This window comes from Amblyraja radiata, chromosome 16 (genome assembly GCF_010909765.2).
Source record: "Amblyraja radiata isolate CabotCenter1 chromosome 16, sAmbRad1.1.pri, whole genome shotgun sequence".
NCBI lineage: Eukaryota > Metazoa > Chordata > Chondrichthyes > Rajiformes > Rajidae > Amblyraja > Amblyraja radiata.
The window spans coordinates 17034698-17052746 of record NC_045971.1 but is presented as its reverse complement, the minus strand read 5'-3'; the positions used below and the strand labels follow the sequence as shown (position 1 = coordinate 17052746).

The following is an 18049-nucleotide window of genomic DNA, read 5'->3' as shown; positions in this document are numbered from 1 at the left end:
TCCTTATGTCTCCATACAATGCCAATGACCACTTGCCCTTGGTGGTGATGTGTCTTCCTGAACCATATCAGTCCAGCGTGGTTGGCGAATGGCGGATTAGACCCGATGGGCCGAATGGCCTAGTCCAGCTCCCATGTCCTTGGGTCTTATGGTCCTACTAGAGGCGGTATGTTGGAGAGGGAATTGCAGGATTCTGACCACTAATGATGAAGGGATAGCAATCTACTAAGTCAGAGTTGTGTATGCATGCAGGCAGGGACGGGGTGGTGGGTGGGTGGTCTTAATGCACTTTATGAGCCAATTCCCGGCTTTAAAAAAACCCAGCACGGAAACAGACCCCCTGGCCCACCCAGTCCATGCCGACCATCCACCATCCCTTCACACTAATCCTGTGTTAATCCCATTTCCCCCCCCACATTCCTATCACATTCTCCACCACTCACAATTTGGGGACAATTTGGAGCAGCTAATTAACCCACCGACCCACACGTCTATACGATGTGAGAAGAAACTGGAGCACCTGGAGGAAACCTGCTCGGTCACATGTAGATCGTGCAAACTCCACACAGGCAGCACCTGAAGTCGGGTCGCCGATACTGTGTGTGAGGCAGCGTCTTTACCAGCCGCACAACTGTGCCTCGGTGGGAGAATTTGTTGAAGGAGCAGAAGTGAGTTGGCGCATTATATTTTATACACGGTACATAGTGCATCAGTGGTAGAGGCAGTGAATGTTTAGAGTGGTGAACACAGTGCTGGCCAAGCAACAAGCCTGTCGTATACTTTATTTCAAAGAGTCAGTTCCAGCAAACACTGAATGAAATGGTTAACAATTAATAATCTGGCTATTAAGATTAACAGCACACATCAACAATATATGGTTTGCTTGTGAAATTCCCTGCACTATGTTGTATAGTGGTGACATATTCTCAGTCTGATTGTTACAGGATGCTACACTGAACACTTCCTGAGGAAGTGCCTATTTACCTGGTTGCTTTTAATGAAAAAAATAGCTGTTAAAGGGTTAAAGTTTTGTTTGAAAATAAAAGCACATATTAAACATCATAATTTTTATTATAGAAATTACAATATTAGACATACCTGTCGCAACTTCTAATATTAAATGATGTATTGTGATAATGTTAAAAACACTGATGTCCTTTCTCTCTGGTTGTTTATTAGCTCAATCAATAAATTCAATGACTTAGGTGTTTTTCAAGCAAAAGTTATCCAAACATGTTTGCGTCAGAACCGACATGCGCTTGCTTTGTCCATTGGTTCTGTGCGTCTAGCCTCTGGGTCCAAAGATCACTGTTTGCGCATTATGCTGCTGCCTGCTACTGTATATAACACATCCACAGGACACAGGTGGAGGGGAGGTAACCTAGGACGCACCAGAGAATGGACGCTGGCATGGACCTGCTCCACAGCTCTGGGGTGGAACTGGTGCAGTATCTACAGCTGAACTACAGGGACTCCCAGAGCTGGTTCACCTTTATCTCCATCGCCGCCGACCTGAGAAACACTTTCTTTGTTTTCTTCCCCATCTGGTTCCACCTGTGTGAGGCGGTGGGGGTCAAACTCATCTGGGTGGCCGTCATCGGGGACTGGCTCAACCTCATCATTAAATGGTAAGTTGATTGGGGAAGAGAGTTCGGGCAGTAAACCTGACATGGTTCTCATGCAAACTGGAAGAACAGCACCTCATATACCGCTTGGATAGCATTCAACTCAATGGGGGCTTTGGAAAGGGTGCAGAAGAGGTTTACTAATATGCTGCCTGGCTTAGAGGGTATTAGTTACAAGGAGAAATTGGACAAACATCGATTGTTTTCTCCAGAACACCGAAAGTTGAGCGGAGGCTAGACAGAAGTATACAATAATTCTGAGTGGACAATCAGAAATCTTCTTCCCAGGGTAGAAATGTCAAAGACTTGAGGGCATAGCTTAAAGGTGAGAGGGGCAATGTTTAAAGGAGATATGTGGGGCAAGTTTCATCACCAAAGGTGGTGGGTGCCTTGAGCACCTTACCAGGGTGGTAGTGAAGGCAGATTTGATAGTAGTGTTTAAGAAGTTTTTAGACAAGCTACAGATATGATGGGATTTTAGAGACATGGATCCACGTGCAGGCAGTTGACATTAGTTTATCTTAGTATTATGTTTGGCACTGATATTGTGGATCAACGGACCTGTTCCTGTGCTGTACTTTAATATGTTCTATGTACTATGGTATAAACATTGAACTCTCCAATTTCAAATACCCCCCGCCCATCCTTCTCCCTTTCCCCTGGCTCCCATTCACTCAATGTATAATTCTCCCACCATCTCCCAACCCCCCAGTCACCCTGCTCCTTTCCCTTCCTCCACATGCTCATCTCCCATTACCAATTCCCTTACTTCCCTTGTATTCCCTCTCTTTTCCTTCCCCCCTCTCCCGTTTAACTCATATTCCTCCCTCCGGCTTTACATTTCACCCCTCCTCTTTCCTTACCTGACCCCCTTTTGCCTCCTTTTCCACCTCCATGCCGATACTCCCTTAGACTTTACCTCCCAAACATGTGAGCTCTGCCTGGAAGGACAAAGACAGCAGAGACCTTGGACACACCACCACGTGCAGGTTCCCCTCCAAATCAGGCACAACCCTGACTTGGAAAGTTATTGTGGATAACCTTCATAATTGCGGGTATGATAAAAGGCTGGGACTCGTTAATGGGTGGCAGTGCCATCATCAGAAGGTGGCTCCCCAGCAGCCTCTCAGGAAGGGGCAAGACGTGTGGACCTTGCCAACAACACCTGCATTCCAGAAATGAATAAAGTCCAATACTAACATGACCTTGCTTCCATGGCACCCAGCAGAAATAATCCAGATTTTTCCTATCTGAGTACCACATCAAGCAGAACATTTGCTCATTGGACTTTGTGGAGCTAAGTCAACCATGCATTAGAACTTTGTATTGTCATACTTAATTGATAAAATATTACCTGCACTGACCTTTCCATTATGTTTGTGCTCACTGCCTCACCTGGAGGGGAGCTTTCACAAACCTGGAGGCTGCACTCAATGCAAAGGTTGGTCCGTACAAGTGGCATTGAGAACCTTACAAAATATTTAAATGTTTTCTGCAGAAGAACAGATTGTATGAAGAAGGGTCTCACCCGAAACGCCACCCATTCCTTCTCTCCAGAGATGCTGCCTGTCCCGCTGAGTTACTCCAGCTTTTTGTGTCTATCTTCGGTTTAAACCAGCATCTGCAGTTTCTTCTTACACAGATTAGCTATCTTTTCTTTTAACACGTTTTTATACCTAAGGCATAATGAAAAACTGGTTTGGGTGCTATTATAGTCAGGATAATCTGCTTCTAATGAGACCGTATATGCAAGGAAACTGAAAAAGTGACGAGAAAGATTATAATGTCCCTTGGATTAGTGCCGATTCTAAATTTAAATCAATATGCTCTGGGCAACAAATATTAGAGGAATTAGGTCACGGCTGTGAAGATTAACCTGTATGGGAATTTTCCTAAACGGTTTTATTTTTACTACTCGTGAACTATATTTATATTTGAAAAGATAGAGTGAGATGTTATTAGGTTAGGTTAGACGTAAGGAGGTTATATTACAAATTCATCAACTTTTGCGAAGACAAATGGGCGGCACGATGGCGTAGAGGTTGAGTTGCTGCCTTACAGCACCAGAGACTCGGGTTAGATCCTGACTACGGATGCTGTCTATATGGAGTTTGCACGTTCTCCTTGTGACCTGCAGGGGTTTTCTCTGGGAGCTCCGGTTTCCTCACACACTCTACGAATGTACAGACTTGTAGGCTAATTGGCTTGGTAATCTTGTAAATTATCCCTAGTGTGTATATGATAGTGTTAATGTGCAGGGATCGCTGGCCATCATGGACTGGGTGGGCCGAAGGGCCTGTTTCCGCACTGTATCTCTAAACTAAACTAAAATATATACTGCTGTGGATGAGCTATGGACATCAAAACATTGCAGATGGTGGAAATCTGAAATAAAAACTGAAAATTCTGGAAACACTCAGCAGGTCAGGCTACACCTGTGGGAAGCTGAGATCTGTTTCCCTTTCCACAGACGTGGCCTGTCCTGCTGAATGAGGCAGACCCTGACACTGTAGTTAACAAAGTCAACAATGTTTAACTAAAACAAAGGCATAACCCTCTCAAAAGATTCACAGTCGGATCAAAAGATGTTGAGGTTGAATTAACCCTGTATCATTGGAATGAAATGTCACAGTCTGACAATAAACTAAGCTAAAATAAAATAAAAAATAAAAGGAAACTAAACTATCAGGTGTCTGATACCATATTTCTGATCATTTAACTTTATCCAGTTAGTATTTATTTAGAAATATATTCTGTTACATGCAAGATATGGATGTATTTCGTGACAAAATATGTTTCATGGTGAATTAGTCGGGATCAGTGATTAACTCAATGACTAATGCAACATTCCAAAATAATCTCACTACAATCAGAGCTTGGTCAACACAGAGTTCTTGGCTTCTAAGTTTTATTACGGTTCCCAACAACTAAGGTCAGCTTGTTGTTCAATGTGCTTTTAAATAGCAATTCTTATCCCTGCTTTTGAGATTCCCCAGTGTAAATGTTTAGCAAATGTCTGATGCTGTTAACTTCTAAAATGTTTTGCATCGGTTTACAAAGATTTCGAGTAAAATCCAGAATGATCGAAAATCCAGGTGCATCTACCTTTTCCAACGTGTTTCATTCCCTCTTCTGTTGCAGGATATTATTTGGCCAGAGACCTTACTGGTGGGTTCATGAAACTTCCTACTACGGCAATGTATCGGTTCCAGTGTTGGAGCAGTATTCCATCACCTGTGAAACTGGGCCAGGTACTAACATGACTGAAACTGCGGATTTTAACAGGCCAAATATTAATCTTTCTATTGCATTCTCTGTAAAGTGTAGATTGATTCCAACTCTGTCCGTTTCAGGGAGTCCCTCCGGCCACACCACGGGCTCAGCGGGGGTTTGCTATGTGATGGTGACTGCAATAGTGACCAGCATCTTTCAGAAGAAGCAACACTGCAAACAAAGCTGGTGAGTCTCTAACACTGAACGCTGAATCTTTCAATGCCGACAGACATACTTCCCTACTTTGCAGGGAAAGGAGATAGTAAGTAGAAGGTGGGCCAAAGGGCCTGCTTCCATGCTGTATGGTTCTCTGGCTCCACTAAAGGAAGTGAACAGTTATAGTAATTGAAAGGCTTGACAAGATCCTGTCTACTCAATTTCCTCTGGTTTCTGTACAATAATATGTATCGAACAAACGTTGTCCTTATGCTACAAAGTCGAGAATATTTCCATTAGAAGGCAGGAATTAATGAGGTAGTAAAGGCGTTACATAGCGTGGATAAATTGGACTTAATCATAGGTTTGACAGGAGTGAAAATGCAAGCTGTAGAGTGGAGATGCAGAAGCAGTTGACTTCTTTACCTGGGGCTGATGAATTTATGGAACTGTCAGTACAGGGGACAGTGAACGTTGGTAAATCACAAACAAAAAAATTGAGATAATTATCAGAGAACATTAAATATAGGGAAAGAGAAAGAAAAATACTTTTGAAAGCAAATTGACTTCCTCCTCCAACTTTACTCTTTATCTCCAATATCTACCTAGTATTGCCAACCTCTGGTATCATGGGAGACCCCTTCCACCCCTGCAACGGACTGTTCCAGCTGCTACGGTCAGGCAAACGCCTCTGTTGCCATGCTGTGAGAACGGAGAGGTTGAGAAGGAGTTTCTTCCCAGAGGCCATTCGGACTGTAAACTCCTATCTCACCAGGGACTAACTTTACTGAATGGTTTTCCTTCCAATATTTAATATGTAAAATAATATGTGTGTGTTTATGATTGTGTTTATAGTTTGTTTGGTTGTTTGTTTGTTTGTCTTTTTGCACAAAGTCCGCGAGCATTGCCACTTTCATTTCACTGCACATCTCGTATGTGTATGTGACGAATAAACTTGACTTGACTTGATAAACTTGACTTGACTTGGAAAAGAGCAGACTAACAGCACTCTCATTGTACATTCCCAGTTACATTTTTTTACAGAAAGAATAAACTGAGCACAAAACGTGTAGCTTTCAATACTTACTGAATGCTGCTTCACTGAACAAACGAGTTTCACTTACTTCCCTACTTTGCAGCGAAAGGAGATAGTAAGTAGAAGGTGGGCCAAAGGGCCTGCTTCCATGCTGTATGGTTCTCTGGCTCCACTAAAGGAAGTGAACAGTTATAGTAATTGAAAGGCTTGACAAGATCCTGTCTACTCAATTCCCCCTGGTTTCTGTACAATAATATGTATCGAACAAACAGCTAGTCCTGATCAGAATGTAGCCAACTCCTGGTTAAAGATTGTTACCCAACCCATAATCAATTGCTGTGTGAGCTACAGGTACTGCTTAGACCATTTAGACATAAGTAAGCCCGTTAAATTCTAATTTGTCATGTTATGTTGCCAACTGTTGGGCTCAGGTGATCTTGGTGAAGTTTAAGATTCAGAGAAACATAGAAACATAGAAAATAGGTGCAGCAGTAGGCCATTCGGCCCTTCGAGCCTACACCGCCATTCAATATGATCATGGCTGATCATCCAACTCAGTATCCTGTACCTGCCTTCTCTCCATGCTCCCTGATCCCTTTAGCCACAAGGGCCACATCTAACTCCCTCTTAAATATAGCCAATGAACTGGCCTCAACTACTTTCTGTGGCAGAGAATTCCACAGATTCACCACTCTGTGTGAAAAAAAATGTTCTCATTTCGGTCCAAAAAGACTTCCCCCTTATCCTAAACTGTGACCCCTTGTTCTGGACTTCCCCAACATCGGGAACAATCTTCCTGCATCTAGCCTGTCCAACCCCTGAAGAATTTTGTAAGTTTCTATAAGAACCCCCCTCAATCTTTTAAATTCTAGCGAGTACAAGCCGAGTCTATCCAGTCTTTCTTCATATGAAAGTCCTGTCATCACAGGAATCAGTCTGGTGAGCCTTCTCTGTACTCCTTCTATGGCAAGAATGTCTTTCCTCAGATTAGGAGAACAACACTGTACGCAATACTCCAAGTGTGGTCTCACCAAGACCCTGTACAACTGCAGTAGAACCTCCCTGCTCCTATACTCAAATCCTTTTGCTATGAATGCTAACATACCATTCGCTTTCTTCACTGCCTGCTGCACCTGCATGCCTACGTTTAATGACTGGTGTACCATGACACCCAAGAATTCAAAGGTTAAATGCAGAGATGATCTTTCCATTTCGGAGGAACCTAGAAGGAGGCGTAGACTTAGGGAAGAATGGTTTTCCATTTGCAATGAGAAAAGAAGATAATTGTTCTGTCAGAGGGTTGAGAATCATCGGAATTCATTGCAGAGATGGAGTCAATAAGTATAGTCAAGCCTGAAAATCTTATTTTTATCTAGAAAGGAGTCAAGAGCTAGGAGAAACAGGGAGGGACATGGAGTGAGTCCACGTTATCACAATGGATGCTGGGACAGACTCAGGGGCTGACGTGGTCTTTTCCTTATGTTCTCATCACTGCCATTACTGTTTCAGGTGTCTCCGTGCCTTTCTGTGGGGAGCCTTCTGGGTGGTCCAGGTGTGTGTTTGTGCATCCAGGGTCTTTGTAGCTGCACATTTCCCTCATCAGGTCTTCATGGGAGTCATCTCAGGTGAGTGGAACATTCAGCAGTGCTTCCTGGGTCACTGGGTGACCCCATAACATTATTGCTTTATTATTGTCAAGTGTACCGAGGTGCGGTGAAAGGCTTTTTGCGTGCTATCCACTTAAATCAGATCATACTGCACACAAGTACAAGCAAGCCATACGCAGGTATACCAGGTAATGCAAAGGGACAAATACCAGAGTGCTGAATACAGTGTTACTGCGTTGTAGCGTTATAGCATGGGTTGGCAATCTGATCTGCGCTCCACTTCTTCTGAATTATTGTAATGAAAAAATACTGTGAAAGTAGAAGAGATACAGCATTGTGTCCTAGTATCTCACATGAGAACAGCCCAAATCACATTTTCCAACTTTGTAAATATAAAATTACTATTACCGTATCTCCCACAATCTCCCACCACCCTGGTCACCCTATTCCTTTCTCCTCAATCATACGATCATCTCCCATCCCTGTATCCTTTATTTCCCTTTTATCCCCCCACTTTTCCCTCCCCGTCCCCCTGTAATGTATCCCTCTCCCCTGCTTTTCATTTCACTCTTCCTCTTCTCACCTTCTCTGACACACTTTTGTTTTCTTTGCCCCACCACTATTTCTCTTTTCCAGCTTTCTCCCCCTCCTGACTCCATTAGTCTGAAGAAACGTCCTGTCCCTAAAACGTTGCCTGTCCATTCCATCTACAGACGCTGTCTGACCCACTGAGTTCCCTCAGCACATTGTGTTATGGAATTTGTATTAATTATTGCCTGGTGATGAGAGATTTAGCACCTAAGCATTTTGATAAGTTATTTTAGCTCCCATTGCAAGTAAGTAATTGAAATCACTTCACTTTTTACAATTAGGAAATTAAGTCTGAAATATTATCACACCCACAGTAAGTCTCTAATAGTTTCACAGCCTTTCACCATGCAATTAGCAAAGTAGCACTATTTGGAAGCTGTGCTTGAAGACAGTGTGTGATGTGCTTGCTATAATTACATGGTATTGGAGCAGCATCTGTATTGACAAGAGCTTATATTCTTAGGTTAATTATGCTTCTTTTGAGTGTTCTGGTTAGAGAAGCCAAAATATCCCCTTCAACTATTTATCACATAATCATCAAACACTTTTTGGGGATGGAATTTGTTTTATATACAAGTGTACAACATCCCATTCCAATAACAAGAGAAGTTCAGGTTTTTGGAGGAATTGCTGACAGAATGGCATGAGTTTGAGCATTAAGATTTCACAAAGTTTTCATGAAGCTGTATGAATATATTCCTGCTTGCTCTAAGGATTAATCCACAGCCTTGGTCCAGTGCATAGGGTATTGCTTCCTTTATCTCTTCGTCTTTTTTCTGAGTCAGAGACCCCACGCGGCATAAGATGCCTGGAGCCCCCGACCATCCCGCCAGTCTCCCAACGATTCCCACACACTAACACTATCCTACACACACTAAAGACAATTTACAATTATATCAAAGCCAATTAACCTACAAACCTGTATGTCTTTGGAGTGTCGGAGGAAACCAGAGCACCCGGAGAAAACTGACGCAGGTCATGGGGAGAACGTACAAACTCCGTACAGACAGCACCCGTATTCAGGATCAAACCCGTGTCTCTGGTGCTGTAAGGCGCTACTCCACCGTGTCGCTTTCCCACCCATTCCCATGCGCACCTTCTCTGCTATTGAAAACAAACTACTTTTCTCTCTGTCCCTTCATTTCTAAGTCCTCTGATGAAAGGACTTAGAACTGAAATGTTGACTGTTTCTATTTCCTGACCTGCTGAATATTTCCAACATTTTTCATTTTAATTTCAGATTTACAACATCTGACGTTTTTACGTCTTCATTTCAGATCACGTTGACTGATGTTAAAAGGAAGTAACTAGGATACGATTATTTATAAATGTGAGAGAGAGCAAATAGATTCACCAAAGCCCATCCAGTATTTCAATCCCTATTGCATATTTCATTATCAGTCACTTTAGAGTCATAGAAACAGGCCCTTCGGCCCAACTTGTCCATGCCGAGCAAGTTAGCAAACTGGGCTTGGTCCTTTTGCCTGCATTTGGCTCAGATCCCTCTCAATCCTTCTATTCCATACATCTGTGGAAATGTTTTTCAAAAGTTGTAATTGTATCCGCTTCTATAGCTTTGTTTGACAGCTCATTCAAGAATGGACTACATACTGAGTGCAAGCATTGTACCTGAAGTCCCTCTTAAATCTCACCCGTCTCATTTGCTCCTAGTTTTAGAGTCGTCTACCATGGAAAATAGACTGTGAATATGGTCACATTGATCCATGCCACTCATGGCCCTCTACAAGTTCGCCCCTCAGCCTCCCAAGCTCCAAATACAAATAGAAGTTTCCATGTAAATATTATAATGTTCAGTGATAAAACTTCACAGTTGCTTTTTAGTCTTTGCTGTATCAGTGCTACTGTAACTTTTCACCTGTTTCGTGTTCAGGGATGGTTGTGGCGGAGGTGTTTGGCCGGATTAATGCAATCTACAACGCAAGCTTCAAGAGGTATCTTCAGATCACCCTCTTCCTCTTCTCCTTCGCTCTGGGCTTCTACCTGCTGTTGAAAGTGCTGGGCATCGACCTGATGTGGTCACTGGAGAAAGCCCAGAGATGGTGCGCCCGGGCTGATTGGGTCCACATTGACACCACCCCCTTCGCCGGGCTGGTCAGGAACATGGGAGCTTTGTTCGGACTGGGATTAGCTCTGAACTCACCCATTTATGCGGAGAGCTGCAAAGGAAAGAGAGGCCAGCAGTTCAGCTTCAGAATAAGTTGCATTGTGGCCTCCTTGATCGTCCTGCACCTGTTCGACTCGGTGAAGCCCCCGACGCAGAGGGAATTCCTGTTTTATTTCCTCTCCTTCTGCAAAAGTGCCGCCGTGCCTCTGGCAGCGGTGGCGATCATTCCGTTCTCTGTGTCGCAGGTTATGAACAAACAGGAGAAAAAAGTGCTCTAAGCATCAGCATCTTAAATATTTGCCCATTAATACAGAAACCACAAGCCGAATCAAATCAGCATGACTTTGGCTAGTTGCACTTTGAGACAGAATTTAAACTCAACTTGTCGTGGCACAAGGGCAGCAGGGTTGCACTGAACAGAATAAACATGAAATTTAACTAGAAGATCTGAAAAAAACCCATGCACTGGAGGAGTGCTGAGAATGAATTTACAACATTAGAATTTACAGCATTTCAAATAGCAAACTGTTTTTGTAATCTGGCCCTTGTGTTGATTTACATATTGTCCAAATCATATTGACACCCTGCACATCACTGAGTGGTGGGAGTGAGAGAGTGAATGATTACGTTTTGTACACTCGTGTTTGCATTTCCTGGGCCCTCGGTCAATGAGCCTATTTGTTTAAAGGGAATGTTGAACCTCTCGGGATGACCCAGCGGGAATCTGCGGGCATAGTGCGTTGCAGACAGTCCGTCACTCTCTGGAGTCAATGTTATGAAGCTTTGGTCTGAGTTACCTGGGTCAGACCTCTAGCTTCTCACTGATGGTCTCTGAGGCAAGAACGACAGTCAGTGATGGAACATGCGGCCCATACCTGCACATTGATCAACGGGCTATCACATGACAGAAGACCAGTCAGAGGCTCATTGTTCTCTGTAGATAGACAAAAAGATGCTGGAGAAACTCAGCGGGTTGGGCAGCATCTCTGGAGAAAAAGGATGGGTGACGTTTTGGGTCAGAACCCCCTTCTGAAAGTAGAGAGAGGGGGGGGGGGGGAGAAGAACTAGGGAACAAGGCCAGAACAAATCAGGGCCAGCAACAGATGACCAAGGAAGGGTGTAGCCCATAATGGCCTATTGTTGGCTGGGGAAGAGGTGATAATGAAAGAATACAGGCATGTGAACAGTGGATCTAGTAGGATGACGAGGGTAGGAGAGGGTGGGGAGAGGCAATGCAAGGGTTACTTGAAATTTGAGAAATCAATGTTCATACTGCTGCCCAAGTGAAATATGAGGTGCTTTTCCTCCAATTTGTGTGTGGCCTCACAGTGGAGGAGGCCCAGGACAGAAAGGTCGGAATGGGAATGGGAAGGGGTGTTAAAATGTTTGGCAAATGGGAGATGGCGTTGGCCAAGGTGGACTGAGTGTAAGTGTTCAGCAAAACGATCGCCCAGTCTGCGCATGTTCTCGCCAAAATATTGGAGCCCACACTGAGAGCAATGGATACAGTAGATGAGGTTGGAGGAGGTGCAAGTGAACCTCTGCTTCTCCCGAAAGGACTGTCGAGGTCCCTGGATAGAGTTGAGGGAGGAGGTATTGCATCTCCTAATTGGAGTGAAAAACAGTGTTGCTTTTTTAACATGTACATTTGTGCTTAGATAAAAAGATTGCTCATCACTGAATACTGCTGGTATTCCATCTGGAAATGTTGTGCCTTCCACCACAGTGATGAATGCTGTGGTGGATGTTTGTGTTAAAATGTTAGTGTGTTTTTGTGTGTTCTTTCTCATTGTACCGCTGCTGGCAAATTCATTTCACTTGCACTTTATGTGCAAGTGACGAATAATACTGAATGATTGAATAATTGGAGCCCACCTCTTCCAAACTAGTTCTGTAAACAAGGACTTGAAAAAGTACTTACCTCTAATGCACTGTGAATGCAATGGGATAAAGCAATGATTTTTCAGACTGGATGAGTGGTTATTTATTGTACCTGGGTGTTTTTTATCAGAGAGGTAGATCGAGAAATCTGTTGGTGCTTCAGCAGAACTATTAGCAAATTAGCAAAGTTGCTGGAAATCTGAAATGAAAATAGGAAATGATGGCAACACTCCGTAACTCGGGGAATATCTGTGGAGACAGCGACAGAATCATTGCCTCAGGGTGATGATGGATCTCTCCTTCTTGTTGGATTAAAAATCTGTCACCATTTTGTTCTTTGAATAATTTGTTTGTAAGATTTTATTGTATTTCGTTTTAAGATGTTGAAAGGAATGATGCTGATTTTGTTTGTATATATCTTTATTTTGTGATTAAATTGTTTCTTCTGAAAAATTCTTGGTTCCATATTCATGCCCGGCCCCAAGTAAAGGAGTGTCTTGGATTTTGCTAATCCTCCTTTGCAGTTGTAGTCATAGTCATAGAGTCACACAGCACAGAAACAGGCCCTTCAGCCCAACTCATCCATGCCCTCAGAGCCAAAAGTGCTGGGAGATAATTGCTGAGAGGTCAATGAGAGAGGATGAAGGAAGCTATTTTTTCGTGGAATTGTTTTGATATTCCTGTAATCCCAGTGGATGAGTTGGGAGGTGTTGCAACACAGCACCAACAATAATTTTGTTCATTGACAAATTCCACCAGCTCTCGGGGTGAAGGGATGAAGAGTCCTTGAGCCTCCAGCACAATAACAGGCCCTTTGGCCCACCTAGTCCATGCTAACTATCAAGCACCCATTCCCAATAATCGCACACTAATCCCATTTTATTTGACCCTAATTCCCATTGACTGGCCCCAGGGTTTATCTCCCACCTTTACCCTGGGTGCAATTTCTTGTTGCCAGCCAGCATTTACTTTAAAATGTACAACTACTGCTATGAGTCACAGTACTTCTGCTCAGATTGAGGATGTTCATCAGGGGTCTCCAGGGGGCGGTGAGAACATGCTGGGGGCTGTGAGGAGGTTCAGGGCTGAGGTTCCCGAAGAAGGTAAGTGCCTGGGAGATGGGAAGGGTCCTTTAAAAACTGGGTCTCAGAGGCAGTAGTAGCGAGCTAGTTGAGGGGACAGCTAATGTATTGGGCCTCCATTTAGGCCCTTGAGGCTTCACTATAGTGGAGGCTCGGGCTATTCAAATAGTTGGGGGTGGAGAACAATTAGTGAAGGAACTTCATTTTCTTGGGGAATTAGGATTTGGGGCTGAATCTTGGGAGCTCTCTAAAGGGGCTGTCCCACTTGGGCGACCTAATTGGCGAGTTTAGAAGAGTTTAGGAGAGTTTGAAAAAATGACATATTGAAGACCTCCTTCGACTATGTAGAAGACCCCCTTCGACTATGTTGAAGACTAGCTTCGACTAGCTATGACTAACTTCAGGAAAGTTGGACACCGAATAGTGGAGAGTGAAGACGACCTCCTTCGATCTCCTTCAACCTCCCTTCGACTATGATGAAGACTATCTACGACTACCTTCAATTACATTTGACTACCCTCGATTACCTACGACTAACATGCCGACCTACTATGACTAAACCTACGAGTAAAAAAAGTATCGATTTTTTTTCCATGGCGACCTTTTTTTACTCAGAGGCATTTTTCAACATGTTGAGAAGTACGCCACGACCTAGCTGAGGCCTCGAATACGCGGGGACCACTCTCGAGCATGAAGGAGAATTACAAAGACCTCCTACGACCTCGTGTTGACCATGCTGCGAGTATGAGTCGCGGATTAGGTCGCCCAAGTGGGACAGCCCCTTTAACATCTTCATTTATATGCCGCAATATTTGATGGGGTAAAAAGGCGGGGATAATGGGATGTAGCATCTCTGAAAATGGATAACGCTCTAGTCCCCTCTTGTGCCAGGTGTGTTTTATGATTCCATGATACCCCACGATCACACAAATCCCCAGGAAAGAGATGGTCTGCTGATTGCCAGCAGTAGTTGGTTTCGTGAACTCTGGGCTATATTCAATGTTCCGTGCTATGATATAATGAGAAAAAAAGACATGCAGTTCTGATCCATACCCCCTATGTAAACCCACTGCCTGCAAAGACAAACATGTTAATAGTGCATATTTCACAATAAAAGAAAGAAAATACTTGCTGCATGAGAACTGAACTGAAGTTCTCTAACATCTTTCTAGTACAGATGAATTTGCCTACTATGCATGTTATCATTTAGGCAACACTCTTTCGTAGATTGGGGAGAATAGGCCATCTACTGTACAGTGTTAATATTGTAACATCAAATATAAACACTTCATCATGCAACATCAACAATCGTCATTCCACTTCTCCCGAGGCGTAACCACACAAATCCCAGAACTTTATCCCCTTGACCAAACATTGGGTCACTCAGCCAGTGGCTCAATGCAAAATGTTGCTTCTAATTATTCCCGTGCAATGCATTTCCCAATGTATAGTTTAGTTTAGAGATATAGCGCGGAAATAGGCCCTTCGGCCTATCAAGTCTGCACCGACCAGCGATCACCCTGTACGTAGAAATATTAAAAAATAGGTGCAGAAGTAGGCCATTCGGCCCTTAGAGCCAGCACTGCCATTCAATATGGCCATGGCTGATCACCCAAAATCAGTACCCTGTTCCGGCTTTTTCCCCATATACCTTGATTCCTTTAGTCCCCAAGAGCTAAATCTAATTCTCTTTTGAAAACATCCAGTGAATTGGCCTCCACTGCCTTCTGTGGCAGAATTCCACAGATTCACAACTCTCTGGGTGAAGAAGTTTTTCCTCATCTCAGTCCTAAATGGCCTACCCTTTATTCTTAAACAGTGACCCCTGGTTCTGAACTCCCCCAACATCGGGAAAATTTTTCCTGCATCTAGCCTGTCCAATCCTTTAAGAATTTTATATGTTTAGATAATTAATCTGGTAAACCTTCGCTGCACTCCCTCAATAGCAAGTATGCTCCTCCTCAAATCAGGAGACCAAAACGGCACACAATACTCCAGGGCCCTGTACAACTGCGGTAGGACCTCCTTGCTCCGAAACTCAAATCCTCTCGTAATGAAGGCCAACATGCCATTAGCTTTCATCACTGCCTGCTGTACCTGCATAATTACTTTCAGTTGCTGATGTACAAGGACACCTAGGTCTCGTTGCACCTCCTCTTTCCCTAATCTGACACCATTCAGATAATAATCAGCCTTCCTGTTCTTGCCACCAAAGTGGATAACCTCACATTTATCCACATTATACTGCATCTGTCTATAATTCCCCGTTTTCTCTCTCCCTCCTTTCTTAAAAAGTGGAGTTACACTGGCTACCCTCCAGTCCACAGGAACTGATCCAGAGTCGAGAAAACATTTGAAAATGACGATCACCAATACATCCACGATTTCTAGGGCCACCTCCTTGAGTACTCTGGGATGCAGACCACCTGGGGATTTAACTACCTTCAGTCCCAACAGTTTACCTAACACCATTTCCTGAATAATGTGGATTCCCTTCAGTTCCTCGCTCCCAGTAGATCCTCGGTGAAAGCTTCATTTCTCTCATTTTTTTCAGACTCTTACACAAATTTTGCAACAGAACCACATCTCCACTGGGCACAGGAACACGGGTTCCGTAGCCAGACCACGGATTGCATTTCTTCCGCTCTCCATTTCTTCGCCTAGCTTTCCAATTAATATAGGTTAGGTTTAGAGGGATATGGGCCAAACGCATGCAGGTGGGTCTCGTGTAGATGGGACATGTTAGTCATCATAGGCAGGTTGGCTGAATGGCCTGTTTCTACATTGTATGACTCGGTGACTATCTATGACTCTATTAGAATATCAGGTGAGGAAACAGAGATTGATTCGGGGATCGGTGATGCTGGCTTCAGTTTTTATATTTATATATTCATATTTTTAGGAATGAATGTATAAATAAATAATATATAATGTATATATGTGCCCCTGGGGAATGAAGTCATGACTATCAACCTACTGAGTGACTTACTAGCCCAATTCAGAAGCCATTCAAAGATCAAACACATAAGACACGCCTGGAGTCAGAGGTGGGCCATGGTAACGGAGTGTGGTTTCCCCCCTGAGGGACATTAGTAAATAAGAAATGTTCTTACAACAATTCGGTCTTTTCTCAGGTTATCCCAACTATCAATAGTTCCATGTTCCAGATTATTGATAATTTATCCCTCAGTTGCCTGGGTGGAATTTGACCTCATGTTTGTAGGTCGTTAGTCCAGGCCTCTGGATTATAAACTCAGTCTTACTAACATTTAGCTTGAGTAAGTTTCAGCATTGTTATATTTATTTATATATGGAATCCTGACCTCTGGTGCTGCCTGTGTGGAGTTTGCACGTTCTCACTGTGACCGCGTGGGTTTCCTCCAGGTGCCCCGGTTCCCTCTCGCATCCCAAAGCAGTGTGGGTTTGTAGGGTAATTGGCTTCTGTAAATCTCCCCTAGTGTGTAGGGAGTAGATGTGAAAGTGGGATAACATAGAACTCGTGTGAACAGGGTGAGTGATAGTCGGTGTGAACTCGGTCAGCCGAAGGGCCTGTTTCTGTGCTGCATTTCTAAACTAAATTAAACTAAAATGTGTTGATTGTGGATGATGTGGACAAGGGTTGGTGTAAGTTGTACGTTCCTTATTACTCCTGAACTGCCTGGAACCACATATAGCCCCCGTGACCGAGTAAAGATGGCAGATATGTTTTCGTTGAAGGGTATCAGTTTTAACATTAGCCTCTTATTTCTGTGGTTACTGCTTTTGAGATCAGCTTTAATTCTATATTTTTATTTAATGAAGTGAATTTAATTTCCTCTCCATTATGGTGGGATTTCAACTCTTCTCTCTGGATCTGTGGTCGGATGTTGGGAGTCAGGGAAGCAGCATGATAGCTTGACAACATTTGAGGGGTCGTGAGAGGTCATGGGGAGGTCGAGCTGGACAGAAAGCTGGCAAGAGAGGAGGATGAACACAAAATGCTGGAGTAACTCAGCGAGACAGGCAGCATCTCTGGAGAGAAGGAATGGGTGATGTTTTGAGTTGAGACCCTTCTTCAGACCATTCCTTCCCTCCAGGGATGCTGCCTGTGTCGCTGAGTTACTCCAGCATTTTGTGTCTATCTGCAGTTCCTTCCTACACATGAGTGGAAAATGATTGAGTTTCGGGATTTCGAGTGCTTCTGTAAACAAGGCACAATGAAGCTTTGTTACTGCGAAACCTGCCAAAATGAAAGAGCCACTTGCCTCATTAGTTCATCTGGATTGAGACTGAACTGCAACAATGGAGATGTGTTAGACAATGGAGATCACAAAAGTGAGTCACTAACATAGTTACCAAGTGTAAATGGTGCAGGCCTTTCATATATGTAATTAATATAAAATCAGCCTTCAGCTATTTAAAGCCTACTGGTGAAGAAAATAGGACTATGATTGAACAATTGCACTAGATTGAGTGCACTAAAGAAGCCTAACCAACTGTTATTGTCCAATTTCAAGGCTTGTTTGATGAATCAATAAGCCAGATACCGAAGGCATTTTCAATGCGAATGCTTTAAATCCATTTGCGTCAGTTTGAAATGATGCTACGTTGATTGTTGACTTTGGGTGAAATTTGCCAGTCCAATGATTGCTCATTGTACGCGAGTAGTTTTGCTGGCGGTAGTATATAGCAGA

General features: G+C 43.5%; 1 protein-coding gene across 1 annotated transcript; it reads left to right on the top strand.

Annotated features, from left to right (window-relative positions):
- The first annotated feature begins 1348 nt into the window (after positions 1–1348).
- Positions 1349–11468, top strand: LOC116981984 (glucose-6-phosphatase-like). The gene is made up of 5 exons (XM_033035245.1): positions 1349–1628; positions 4767–4876; positions 4979–5084; positions 7600–7715; positions 10180–11468. Exons 1-5 carry the CDS (start codon positions 1399–1401, stop codon positions 10689–10691), a joined length of 1074 nt encoding a protein of 357 aa, XP_032891136.1. The 5' UTR covers positions 1349–1398; the 3' UTR covers positions 10692–11468.
- Positions 11469–18049: the final 6581 nt, after the last annotated feature.

Coding starts and splice junctions, on each gene's coding strand:
- LOC116981984 (XM_033035245.1), top strand. CDS start 1,399: ATGGACGCTGGCATGGACCTGCTCCACAGCTCTGGGGTGGAACTGGTG. Junction 4,877..4,978: donor CACCTGTGAAACTGGGCCAG/GTACTAACATGA, acceptor TGTCCGTTTCAG/GGAGTCCCTCCGGCCACACC. Junction 7,716..10,179: donor CTTCATGGGAGTCATCTCAG/GTGAGTGGAACA, acceptor TTTCGTGTTCAG/GGATGGTTGTGGCGGAGGTG.